This window comes from Osmerus eperlanus, chromosome 22, assembly GCF_963692335.1.
Source record: "Osmerus eperlanus chromosome 22, fOsmEpe2.1, whole genome shotgun sequence".
Classification (NCBI taxonomy): domain Eukaryota; kingdom Metazoa; phylum Chordata; class Actinopteri; order Osmeriformes; family Osmeridae; genus Osmerus; species Osmerus eperlanus.
Window position 1 is genome coordinate 9434262 of NC_085039.1, and position 12915 is coordinate 9447176.

The window sequence follows — 12915 nt, forward strand, 5'->3', positions numbered from 1 at the left end:
ACGACTTTATGATTAATGAGGTACGCATTTTAAATGAAACATGTCTTGATGGGTTTGTACGGTCCTCACGTTAGGTCTATGGATGCCCACTGTCAATCCAGGTTATTTAGATTTCAATTTGTATTCATTTTCTCCAAAGATGTTTGTGGGAAGCATGTTACCTCTATTATTCTACTCTTATTTGCGACCAACAATTTTTTTGCGACCAACAACGGATAAACAGTTGTTCATTATTCATAAAGGTTTACTAATAATTGCCTATGACTAAAACAGCTTTAGCTGTATGACCATTAACTCCGCCCTCCTCCACTGTGAAGCTGGCTGCAGTCAAGAATATCAGGAAAGAAGGGAAGTCAAGTAGCTAACACGTTGCGGCTACATTATAGTTATTTATGAAACATAATTTTTAACTTGGCGGGAATAACTGATGACTGATTCATAAACGGTTACTTTAAAGGTGAGTGTTTCTTTACAAATGTACCTTTTTATTCAAGTTTACAAGCGAAAGTGACTTAAACACAATGTGGTATAGTCAAGAAGAAAGGCGTTTACAGTCTTGGACAGGGAAACAACAAAAAGGCATTGCACATGGAAAATAAATACATTCGTGGATAACCTAATGTAAATGGTTGGTACAGACGTCAATTCATATTTAGCAAGTTGTATGGATGGTGCCTGACAATTATATATCCGTTGTTATGTCCAGGACAATTATAATTTTCTTTATTTTCCGAACCACCTTCCAACTTCTGTTAAACTTCCTCAATTGCTTCAAAGAATGTGGGAAGGTTTGAATGTTGACACAACGGTTACTGACATTTGATTAGGAAATGACAATGTAACTTTCGTTGGCAGTTTGTCTATTAATCATGGACATAAGCTACATGAAAAGTTAAAAGCTTCCGGAAAATTCAACCGATGGTCAAACCCATGGTTTTAAATGATGCAGGATGATAAATGTAGTTCATTGTTTCACAGTTGCAACATATTTCGGAATGCTTTTCCCATTGTTGCCACATGTACCACATGCAAAACAATTAATTTAATGCATTTTACTGTAGGCTGTTAAAAAGCCTTATGATGCTCCAATTGTCTAAGTTTCCAGATTTCACACATTGTCATTGATGAAACCCTTTGTCAGATAACACCATGTTTACAAGGCTGAGAAAGAGGTGAACTCAGTAGATTTATGACCAATATGAAAAGGACGCCATAGTAAGAGATGTCTTCTGTAGTGTAATTGAGTTGAACTCAGTGTAGTATAGTAGGCAGTTGTGTACTCTGGGAAACACTGACCCATACAGCACCTGCCTGTAGCTGCTAGCTGAAAAGTCAGTTACACCACAAGTGCACCTGTTACCAAGCCAATAGAAAAACATAGAGAATTTTGAACTATTCAAATACAGCATAGGTAACTCACTGTTAGAAGACATTGAAAGAGAACTGACTTTGGATAAATAGGTATTTAGAATTCCCGTCACAGGTTGATTTGGTTCAAGAGTCCACTCTTGGACAGTTTGTATGTAGACATGCTGCTGGTTTCCCCTCCTGGGGGCCTCGCTTGGTTTCAGTTGTCCTCAGCTGTTGTGCTGCAACATGTCCGCCTGTTAGCAGGGCCTTGTGGATCTCATAGCAACCATGCCTTGATCCCAGGAGTAGCTCAGGAGTAGCTCATTCTTTCCTGCATCGTCATGCCAACTCACGTTTCCCCCTGAAGCATTAGCTTCTAGGTTTGACAACCAAATACGCGATACAGAAAACCTCAAAATGCCCTAATTGAGTGCACAGAGTCAATTTATGTTAATGGTTCAATACATCTTTATCATTGAACTCTAATTGCGGTTCTCTTCAAAAGCGGGTGGCTAAAAGCTTGATCCCATCTCCAGTTCCCCGGTGTTGTCTTTGAGGAAAGGCTTTTGAGTGTGAAATGTCACTGAATGTTCTGCCTGCATGTACTGTAACGTGTGTCTGGAGTCCCCTGCTGTGCCTTTTTAAGATCACTCACTGCATTGAGTGAGCCAATGACTTTATCTCAATACCAGTCTTGAAAAGCCTGGCTGGCTGGCTGCCTGCCTGTGCTTCTGTACTCTGTGGGCATAGCTGCTCTGATTATAAGCTGAAGAACGAAAAAAAAAAAAAGCCTGGCATCTTGGCAGTGTAGACCCACCATCTTGGAAGTAGTTTGACAAGCACCGCTACAGCACTGAGGGTGTGTGCATGCATCAAATATGTATGAGGGTTTTCTCAGACGTTTTGGGTCATGGTGGGTGTAGGAGGAGTGGTATTTGTGGTGAGCTTCCCGCCATGCAGGTTTCGACATGCAAACTCTGGAAAGCGGGGAATCCAGGTTTTTCGGCTGTGGAATGCTAGGGAGTGTGTGTGTCAGATGGATTTCAAGACCAGGATATATTTTTTTTAAAGAGATCTACTCGTTAGAAAGACATCGCGAAAGTACAGGATCAAACAGCAACACATGTATTCAGATGACCACTGGAGATGGGGAAAGGCTACTCTTTTAATCACAAGCAGACACTAGGTGTTGCGCAATGATGTCATCACGATCACAACAGAGTTGCGGCTAGGATTCAAGATGGCAGGGGTAGCTTCTGTTGCCACAGACAGGCCTTGCTGCGGTCTCTCTCACGCCCTACTCTTCATGACTCGCAGGGCCTTTATTGTGTCCGCTCCTGGGATAAACAGATGACTATCTCTGCTCACGCGTGCGCACAAACCCCTGCACTGCTGGATAGAAAGGCCAGTTACCTACATTACATTTACATTTAGCAGACGCTCTTATCCAGAGCGACTTACAGTAAGTACAGGGACATTCTCCCCGAAGCAAGTAGGGTGAAGTGCCTTGCCCAAGGACACAACGTCATTTGACACGGCCGGGAATTGAACCAGCGACCTTCTGATTACAAGCCCGACTCCCTCACCGCTCAGCCACCTGACTCCCTACCTAGGGTACGTGGGATGTGAAACTAGACGCCCTCGAAAGATCTCGACGTTGACAAAAAAGGCTCGCGGTTCTCTGTTCATCCAGGTTTACTCTCGCCTCTCTTTCAGGACAAGACGGTTCACTTTCGCAGAATGGCGGGGTGAGAAGGCATTCTGACGGACAGTTCCTGTTTTGGAAACGCTCGAGGGTAGTTGTGACGGCTCGTCAGGCGACACCCAGCCCTGGTGTCGAATCGCTCAGTAAGTGGGAACCCCTCAGCCTTTTACTCGGCACAGAATGTGACAAAAAATGGTGTTGAGTTTCAGCAAATCATTTGAGACCCCCCCACCCCACCCCTCAAAATGATCTCATATCCTCTGTCATTTCCTTCAGTAGTGTGCGTTGAATTATCCTTTGCACAATATTCAGTTGGGGTTAGGGGTCAGTTCGTTGGTTGAAGCCATAATGATTTGGTACTGTGGTACTATGGTACTTGGCATATTTCAGCGCATGTCTTTGTGAACATGACAACCAGGTGACCTCTTCAGTCACTGTCCACCTAAAAGTCGTAGTGGTGCCTGGAGGTTCTTCAAACCCTTCCTGAAGGAACCTTCAGATTACCCTGAGCATGCTTTGCTGGAGCAAACCCAGTCCACAACACAGATTAGGAGAAACCTGACGCCACCCTACACTCCCCCCCCCCCCCCCCCCCCCCCTCGGGGGCTGTGGGGGTCCGAGCCAGAGGTGGCTGTCTATCCTGGGTGGCTAGCAAGTTCAGACAGCTCGCAGACCTTGACGTTTCCGGGGGGGGGGGGGGACCTGCTCCCTACACTCCCCCCCCCCTACCCTCGGGGGCTGTGGGGGTCCGAGCCAGAGGTGGCTGTCTATCCTGAGTGGCTAGCAAGTTCAGACAGCTCGCAGACCTTGACGTTTCTGGGGGGGGGGGGGGGGACGACGACCTGCTCCTGCCTGTCTCCAAGGCTACGTGTGGGATGACAGCTGGCGCACGACAATAGTTAGAGCTTGGCATCACAGTCGCACGCTAACACGGACACGCGTTCACAGTCCCGCCAAAGACCCAAACACAAGGAAGAAAAGTGATTCATTCATGCAGTTCTGATAAAGAACCCTTACTACTGGGCAGGCACCTCATGAAGCATACCCTACTGTATATATGGAATTATGCTGCCTTACTGTATATATGGAATTATGCTGCCTTACTGTATATATGGAATTATGCTGCCTTACTGTATATATGGAATTATGATACCTTACTGTATATATGGAATTATGCTACCTTACTGTATATATGGAATTATGCTACCTTACTGTATATATGGAATTATGCTACCTTACTGTATATATGGAATTATGCTGCCTTACTGTATATATGGAATTATGCTACCTTACTGTATATATGGAATTATGCTACCTTACTGTATATATGGAATTATGCTGCCTTACTGTATATATGGAATTATGCTACCTTACTGTATATATGGAATTATCCTGCCCTACTGTGTATATGTAGACATGCTACCCTATATACGGAGAGATATGCTACCCTACTGCATATATTCTACCCTACTGTATATATATGCTACTCTACTGTACATATGTATCTATGCTACCCTGCTGGATGTACAGTATGAAGCTATGCTACCCTGCTGGATGTACAGTATGAAGCTATGCTACCCTGCTGGATGGCTGTAGCTGTGCTCTTCATGCTGCTGGAAGGAGACCGAGGGAGAGGAGGTCTGCAGGGAAGAGGTTGGGATGACGGGCTGTTTTCTGTGTCACAAGAGAAGCGCACAATGGCTGATGTCACTCACCCCTGAACGTCCCTCCTGTACTGTGACACGTGTGTGACTCACGAGGTTGTGTCGAACTGTTTTCCTGAGAGTCTGGTTGCATGTCGTCAGGCTGTGTGCTTGAGTCATTTGAACTGTTCTCGTCTGCTTTTCGAACCCCATTGGAAAATACAGGAGGGAGAGGATAGAGGACAGGGAGACAGGATTGGACAGGAAATAAAGCGGAATGAACAGAATCAAGTTTCCTCTTAGCCATTGTCTAACTGTCTCCCAGATGCGGTTCCCAAATTGTATAGAAGGTACTCACATTCAGACAAACTTGTGGTTCATTATTACAGGTGAATGTTTATCAAGCAAACGCAACCACCAGGAGAAACGTGACACATTGATCACTTGCTCAGTCTGGAGATAAAAGGTTTTGTTGCTGAAACTGTGGAGAGAAGTTTTCCCTAAGAGCAAACCCTTTTATAATCCAACAATTTATTTTTTCCCACTGGGTATAAAGATGTATGTTGCGCGCAAATTTGGTTATCTGTTAAATAGAAAATGTCCCCCAATGTTCCTCTTTTGCTAATCTCCTTCAGTGTGTTTCAGTATTTTTTTTTTCGCAGATGAAAATCCCTTTGACACCCTTCTCAGGTCATTGACCTGTATTTACATGGTTCCAGATAGGCCATGGTACTGTAACCATGACGCTGGTCTAACAAAGGGTTTAGAGTGTCAGGAGTCTTTTTTCTCATCCTTCGCATAATCTGACAGCAGGCAGCATTTTTGGAAACGTTCTGTACTGCTGTTCTGGCATTCTGTAGGATAAATTGATCCGGACACTAAATGAACTGCTGGAGCCTTTCCAGGGAAGAGAAGGAGTCATGCTTACCGTGGAAGATAAAGTACAGTATGCAAATGATCAAACGGCCGTAGCTTCAAAGAAACAAATGGAAGAGAAATCCTATTTTCCCGCCGCCGACCGGCCGCAGGGGAGACTAATGTGAAGTCTCTCCGCCGTCTGAGACACTGGTCGGTTACCGTCTACCACTTGGGCCCCTCTAATAAAACATCAGTGAAAGCCTTGGGTATTTCATTATCTGAGTGGCTGCCTGGCATGCAAGGAACACCCCCCCCCCCCCCCCACCAACCCGCCCTTCCCCAGTGCTATTGACTTCTTCGGTGTAATGTTTCCCGCTGCAGTGTCCCCCCCCCCCCCCCCCCCCCCAAGACTGAGATGATGTAAGGACTGTACTGCCACAGGTTTTACACAATCAGAGGAAGGCTTAACCCTTGTGTTCTCTTCGGGTCGTTCTGACCCATCAGTCATTGTGACCCACCGTCGTATTGCGACAACTTTACCGCATACAAAAACAAAGTGAAGCATTTTCTTTTAACCGTCGGGCTGTCTCAGACCCCCCACATTGTGAAGGTTAAAAGAAAACTATTTGTATTTGTTTTTGTATTGGGTAAAATTGGGTAAACACAATGGTGGTTCGTTATGAACCTTTGGGTCATGTGACCCGAAGGCAGCACAAGGGTTAAGGCATTGCCTGTCTGCGGTTTATTGTGGAGATATGAGAAATATCAGCCCATTTGGTAAAGCAAACAAACTTCAGTTTGTATCCTCTTGAGCATGGGAGAACAAAGTAGATTAGTGTCCTGTTAGAAAACCACTCTAGTCTGAATACCAAACCGTTTTTAGGGGCTGTCATTACTGTAGGGAGTTGCCAATAAAGCGAGTCAACTCCTTGACATTTTCTTGAAGCTATTTTGCACAATTTGGTGATTTGGCAATTAGTGCTGAGTTAGAAGAACGCTACGTGGATTGTTGTCTTCAGGCTCTGGTGTTTCCCCTCAGCCAGTGTTATTTTCGGTGATGAATCAAACTGAGGGTCTTGTGATTTGTTGCTTGTTCACTGGAAGCAAAAAAACGTCCTTTTTCCTCAAAGCATGTGACTCTTTGATGAGTCAAACATGATTTTTGCAATCCGCTTTCGTCTGTGATCCTCTGTCCTTTTTTCTCTTTCTCTTTCTCTATTCTTTCATGTATAATATGCATGTGTGTATATGTGCATTCATTCTTTATTGTATTGTATGTGTACTCTTTCATGCACATAATGAATGTAAATATTGTTTGTGTGTGTGTATGTATGTGTGCATTTCCGTTCGCACTACTACTGAGGGAGTCAGGTGGCTGAGCGGTTAGGGAATCGGGCTAGTAATTTGAAGGTTGTCAGTTTGATTCCCGGCCGTGCCAAATTACGTTGTGTCCTTGGGCAAGGCACTTCACCCTACTTGCCTCGGGGGAATGTCCCTGTACTTACTGTAAGTCGCTCTGGATAAGAGCGTCTGCTAAATGACTAAATGTAAATGTAAGCACAGGCAGGCAGGCAGCCAGCCAGCCAGGCTTTTCAAGACTTCTGCTAAATGACAAAGAATGTAAATTGTACTGAACCCTCTATTGTCTCACCTTTCAAAATAATCCAACACTGTTCCTTCAGGGCCTTGTCATGCTGTAATCAATGGCTGGAAAACCTTCGATAGACTGGTCACTGTCCCAACATCAAAACTATTAAAAGCTCACTTGGCTTTGAAGATGGCAGTAACCCATTAGCTAATTGCATTGGGAAATCAGAAAAATGTGTGTCTGCCTGTGTGTGTGCTGGCCCACGCTTTCATTAGATTAAATGGACATTGAGTGAACTATTATTGTATTGGGGGGGGGGGGGGAATAAACTAACCTTGTTTGTTATGACCATCATTAGTTTCCACCTGTTCTTTTGATGGTTATAGAGGACATTAGTGGGGGGTTTCTCTCTAGGGAGCTGTCCCCAGTCATATGAACTACAGTTAGGTCCATAAATATTTGGACATTGACACAATTTTCATCATTTGGGCTCTGTATACCACCACAATGGATTTGAAATGAAACAATCAAGATGTGCTTTAAGTGCAGACTTTCAGCTTTAATTTCAGGGTATTTACATCCAAATCAGGTGAACGGTGTAGGAATTACAACACATTTGAAATGTGGCCCCCCCCTTTTTAAGGGACCAAAAGTAATTGGACAATTGGCTGCTCAGCTGTTCTATGGCCAGGTGTATGTTATTCCCTCATGGGAGTTCGTTATTTCATTGACAAGGAGCAGATAAAAGGTCTAGAGTTCATTTCAAGTATGGTATTTGTGTTTGGAATCTGTTGCTGTCAACTCTCAATATGAAGTCCAAAGAGCTGTCACCATCAGTGAAGCAAGCCATCGTTAGGCTGAAAAATCAAAACAAACCTATCAGAGAGATAGCAAAAACATTAGGTGTGGCCAAATCAACTGTTTGGTACATTCTTAAAAAGAAAGAACGCACTGGTGAGCTCAGCAACACCAAAAGACCCGGAAGACCACGGAAAACAACTGTGGTGGATGACAGAAGAATTCTTTCCCTGGTGAAGAAAAACCCCTTCACAACAGTTGGCCAGATCAAGAACACTCTCCAGGAGGTAGGCATATCTGTGTCAAAGTCAAAAATTAAGAGAAGACTTCACCAGAGTAAATACAGAGGGTTCACCACAAGATGTAAACCATTGGTGAGTCTCAAAAACAGGAAGACCAGATTAGAGTTTGCCAAAAAACATCTAAAAGAGCCTGTACAGTTCTGGAACAACATCCTATGGACAGATGAGACCAAGATCAACTTGTACCAGAATGATGGGAAGAGAAGAGTATGGAGAAGGGAAGGAACTGCTCATGATCCAAAGCATACCATCTCATCAGTGAAGCATGGTGGAGGTAGTGTTATGGCGTGGGCATGTATGGCTGCCAATGGAACTGGTTCCCTTGTATTTATCGATGATGTGACTGCTGACAAAAGCAGTAGGATGAATTCTGAAGTGTTTCTGGCAATATTATCTGCTCAGATTCAGCCAAATGCTTCAGAACTCATAGGACGGCGCTTCACAGTGCAGATGGACAATGACCCGAAGCATACTGCGAAAGCAACCAAAGAGTTTTTTAAGGCAAAGAAGTGGAATGTTCTGCAATGGCCAAGTCAATCACCTGACCTAAATCCAATTGAGCATGCATTTCACTTGCTAAAGACAAAACTGAAGGGAAAATGCCCCAAGAACAAGCAGGAACTGAAGACAGTTGCAGTAGAGGCCTGGCAGAGCATCACCAGGGACGAAACCCAGCGTCTGGTGATGTCTATGGGTTCCAGACTTCAGGCTGTCATTGACTGCAAAGGATTTGCAACCAAGTATTAAAAGTGACAATTAGATTTTTGATTATGTTAGTTTGTCCAATTATTTTTGGTCCCTTAAAAAGGGGGGGGCACATATAAAATGTGTTGTAATTCCTACACCGTTCACCTGATTTGGATGTAAATACCCTGAAATTAAAGCTGAAAGTCTGCACTTAGAGCACATCTTGATTGTTTCATTTCAAATCCATTGTGGTGGTATACAGAGCCAAAATGATGAAAATTATGTCAATGTCCAAATATTTATGGACCTAACTGTATATCTACTCAGAGCAGGGCAGTAGCTATTGAGTGCGCTTAGCTTAGCATTAGCTTAGCATTAGCTTAGCCTAGTCTTAGCATTAGCTTAGCCTAGTCTCCTGCTGATGGAGGCTACGCCAAGGCCTATAATGTTCTGTAAGTGAAGTTCTAAGGTTTCCCCTCTGGCCTACTGACCCAATTCACATATAGCTGGATGCTCTTTGCCATGGCATGGCTGTGGATTTAAGACACAGTGGCATGTTGACACAGTGAAGCTTAAATTTAGCAGGCTTCCAGGAAGGGATATCTCCAGTTGTTTGATGTGGATCTTTCAGTGCAGATAACCTTTGTGTGAAAGCGGGAAACTGATATTTTAGATAAACGTAAGAAACAAAGGTCAGTTTTTCTAAAACCAGTTTCCTCTGCGGTGTCTGTGTGTCTTATTGAAGTAGTGAATCTTGTGACCGATTTGTTGGGATCATCTTTGTGACAAGATGAATCAGAGGTTCTTGGTGCTGGGTGACCACAACCACACAGGATGTGAGAGAACATACAGTACCTCAGGAAATTGTGTGACAATTATATTGAAAATATAGCTAGTACAGGGCTGCCAACTTTGTCACCTTGGAGTGAGATTTGGTGGGGCCAACCAACATTAGCGTGAGAAATACAATGTGTGGCGTGAGAGCGTATGAACTGGTTGAAATGCGTGTCTCACGGCCAATGTGTGACAGTTGGCAGCCCTGCTAGTATAGTGTGGTTTTTCGTTTAGTTCCCATTACTATTTCCCCAAAATTAATTTGTTCTTGTTTATGTATGTTCACGTCCTTTCCTCAGAGCTAAGAAAATATGTCGTCGCAGGAAGGGGAGGAGCCACCCCCCAACGGCAGCCAATCAGACAGCCGATTGAAAAGCAAGAAGCCGCCCAGTCTGGTCATAGCCATCCCGCCCCCAGAAGAGGAGCAGCAAGAGAGAGTTGATCCTGTGAAACAGGTGACACGACCTTTGACCTTTACCCTATCTCTTTCAAATCCCTTTCAAAACATCCCTGTCAGACTTATTTTGTACACATTTAAAGCACATCAAGGTCCAAACGGCTATGAAGCCTTCTAACTCTGCTTGAGACTTTGTAGAGGGGTCTTCAGTCCAACATACTGGCTTTTGGAACAGGAAAGAGAGCATACAGGAATGTCTGCTCTTGAAACGCCATCTCGCCATCTTTATTGAGCCATCCAGTATAATTAAGACACAGTCCTGCGTGGTTCCATATGCTCTTTGCCGTTCCAGAGCTAGCTATTGGGTTTTATTGGGGGCCCCACCCCCAGTTAAAGGACCTAACCATAAACACAGAGTAATATGGTACCTCCCCAGTCTCCATGTATGTAATATCATTGGACAGCCTGGCATTTGGGACAGCTGGCAGGCAGGCTCTGTAACCCGGCCGGGCCTCCCACATCCCATTTCCACTTATATAACCCCCAGCTATGGTACAGTTTAGCTGAAAAGAGGAAGAATCCACGCAGCCACAGGCTTTCTTTGATAGACGGGATGAAGCAACTTCAAAATCACATTTGGAATTCCTTACGTTGGGATTTGTCTGGACGCGTTGCATCGTTCCCGGTGCCTCCATGCCGGTTTCCGACGTCTCCCTCAAACTCCCAGTGGGCGAGTGTGTCTACTTGAGGGAGGAGCCTGGAGGAGGGGAGAGTGGAGAGGAGTGAAGCCGGGGTCAGTGGATTGGGTCTTGTCAGGCCTCCGTTGTCCTGGATAACTCACTTCTCCTCTCCTCAATGTCTTCCCGGCCCTGGGGGAGCCCTTCACATTAAGTGGTTATTTAGCCCCAAATGATCTGCTCCTTCACGGATGAAGCACTTCCTATACCCCGCCTTGTCACAAATCATCATAGTCGTCTCTGTCTGTCTGTCTGTCTGTGTGTGTGTGTGTGTGTGTGTGTGCACACGCTTTTTGCAGTGTGTTAGTGCGTGCAATCCCACTTTCCGCTTTTTTGCATGTGTGTGGCGTTCTCACAATCTTCCGAGTGTGTGTGTGTGTGTGTGTGTGTGTTTGTGTGTGTGCGCGCAATCCCACTCTTTGGAGTGTGTGTGTGTGTGAGTGAATGCCCAAGCCTGTACCAAGGGGATGCTCCAATGCTTCTCTCCGTAAAAGCCCTCTTCTCTAACAAGCCGGGCCCCGCAGGTCCCCTCGCAGACAGACCATATGGTTCTCCCCGCGCTCCACTAACTGTCTGAATGACTCAGCGACACGCCGACACGGCCATCTCACCGTGACAGCAAGACGATGCGCTTTTAATGAAGCCACCGCATCCAGGATAATAGAATACGACGACTAATGACCCTCCGTTGACCTACGGGTCACTCTAATTGGCGCAGCTTGAATTGTGTGTGCGAGTGGACGAGTTCCTCCTCTTTCACCTCGTTGGTCATTGTTAGCATGTGTCCGCGGCTATCCCACTTAGCATAGCCGCATGTCTCGGTGGTCCTGTGCTAACTGCCTGTCCCCCTGTCCAGCTCCTGCGTCCGTCCCTGAAGAAGAGTGTGAGTGTGCAGCAGGCCAGTCCCCTGTCTGAAGCCGGCTCCGCAGGGGGAGGAAGAGGAGGGGGAGACGGCTCCGCAGGGGAGAGGAGGGCGGCCTTCCACAGGCAGACCTCCCTGTCACAGAGCATACGCAGGTAGGAGGCTGTGTGTGTGTGTGTGTGTCAGTGTAAGGGGAAGGAGAGACATGAGAGCTAGAATGTGGACCTTCTGGGAGGAAGGTTCTGGAAGCCTAGGGGTCCGACCAGTTGGATTCCCTGTTGTTTGTGCCTGTGTCTAACCCTAATGCAACATATGATACACTTATGGTCACGTCCTAATTTTCTCCTAACTTTCTCTCTCACTGCCTCTCTCTCTCTCTCTCTCTCTCTCTCTCTCTCTCTCTCTCTCTCTCTCTGCCTCCCTCTCTCTCTGTCTCTCTGCCTCTCTATTTCTCTGCTTCCCTCCCTCTCTCTCTGTCTGCCTCTCTCTCTCCTTCCTTATGGCTATCCCAAATGGTCTCCCCCCCCCCCCCCCTTCCAGAGGAACAGCCCAGTGGTTTGGCGTGGGGGAGGACTGCGAGACCAAGCAGCAGTTATGGCACCGGAAGAGCCTGCGGCACTGCAGCCAGCGCTACGGCAAGCTCAAGGCCCAGTACCGGGAGCCGGAGACCATCGGCAGCATGGACCAGGGCCTCGACTCACCTGCTGCCTCCAAGATGCCCAAGGTAGCAGCAGCAGCTATGGAGCATTTCACACTGAGTGGGAGTCCTGGTCTTCACTGTGTCATATGCATATTCCTTCACTCTGTGTATGAGAGAGGGAGGGAGAGAGTGAGAGTGAGAGAGAGAGAGAGTGAGAGAGAGAGAGAGAGAGAGAGAGAGAGAGTGAGAGAGAGAGAGAGTGAGAGAGAGAGAGAGGCTTGGTTTACACACGGTTCGGTTCCGTCACCTGCATCTGCGTTCGGTAGGCTTCCTGGCAAGGCTTCATAACAAGCCTCGACATTCTCTCTCACGCCAACACTTTTCACACGTTCTCTCTCACGCACGCACAAACACGCTCACACAGACAGACGCCCCACAGATTTGTGAATTCTTTGTCATCACTAACTCTTTTGTTACAGATTCTTTCCTGAATACTTCTCTTTCAACAGAAGGC

The 12915-nt window shown here is 45.9% G+C and overlaps 1 protein-coding gene across 2 annotated transcripts in view; it reads left to right on the plus strand.

Annotated features, from left to right (window-relative positions):
- The first annotated feature begins 316 nt into the window (after positions 1–316).
- The window catches only part of LOC134008810 (inactive rhomboid protein 2-like), a 23555-nt gene continuing 10956 nt past the window's right edge, over positions 317–12915 (plus strand). Inside the window, exons 1-5 of one of the 2 annotated variants that reach the window (XM_062448346.1) lie at positions 317–457; positions 3067–3198; positions 10065–10220; positions 11756–11916; positions 12302–12485. In XM_062448346.1, coding sequence (XP_062304330.1) covers positions 10077–10220; positions 11756–11916; positions 12302–12485 — 489 coding nt within the window. In that variant the 5' untranslated portion in view covers positions 317–457; positions 3067–3198; positions 10065–10076. The remainder of the gene's footprint in view (positions 458–3066; positions 3199–10064; positions 10221–11755; positions 11917–12301; positions 12486–12915) is intronic. The other variant, XM_062448347.1, reaches the window with a different exon arrangement.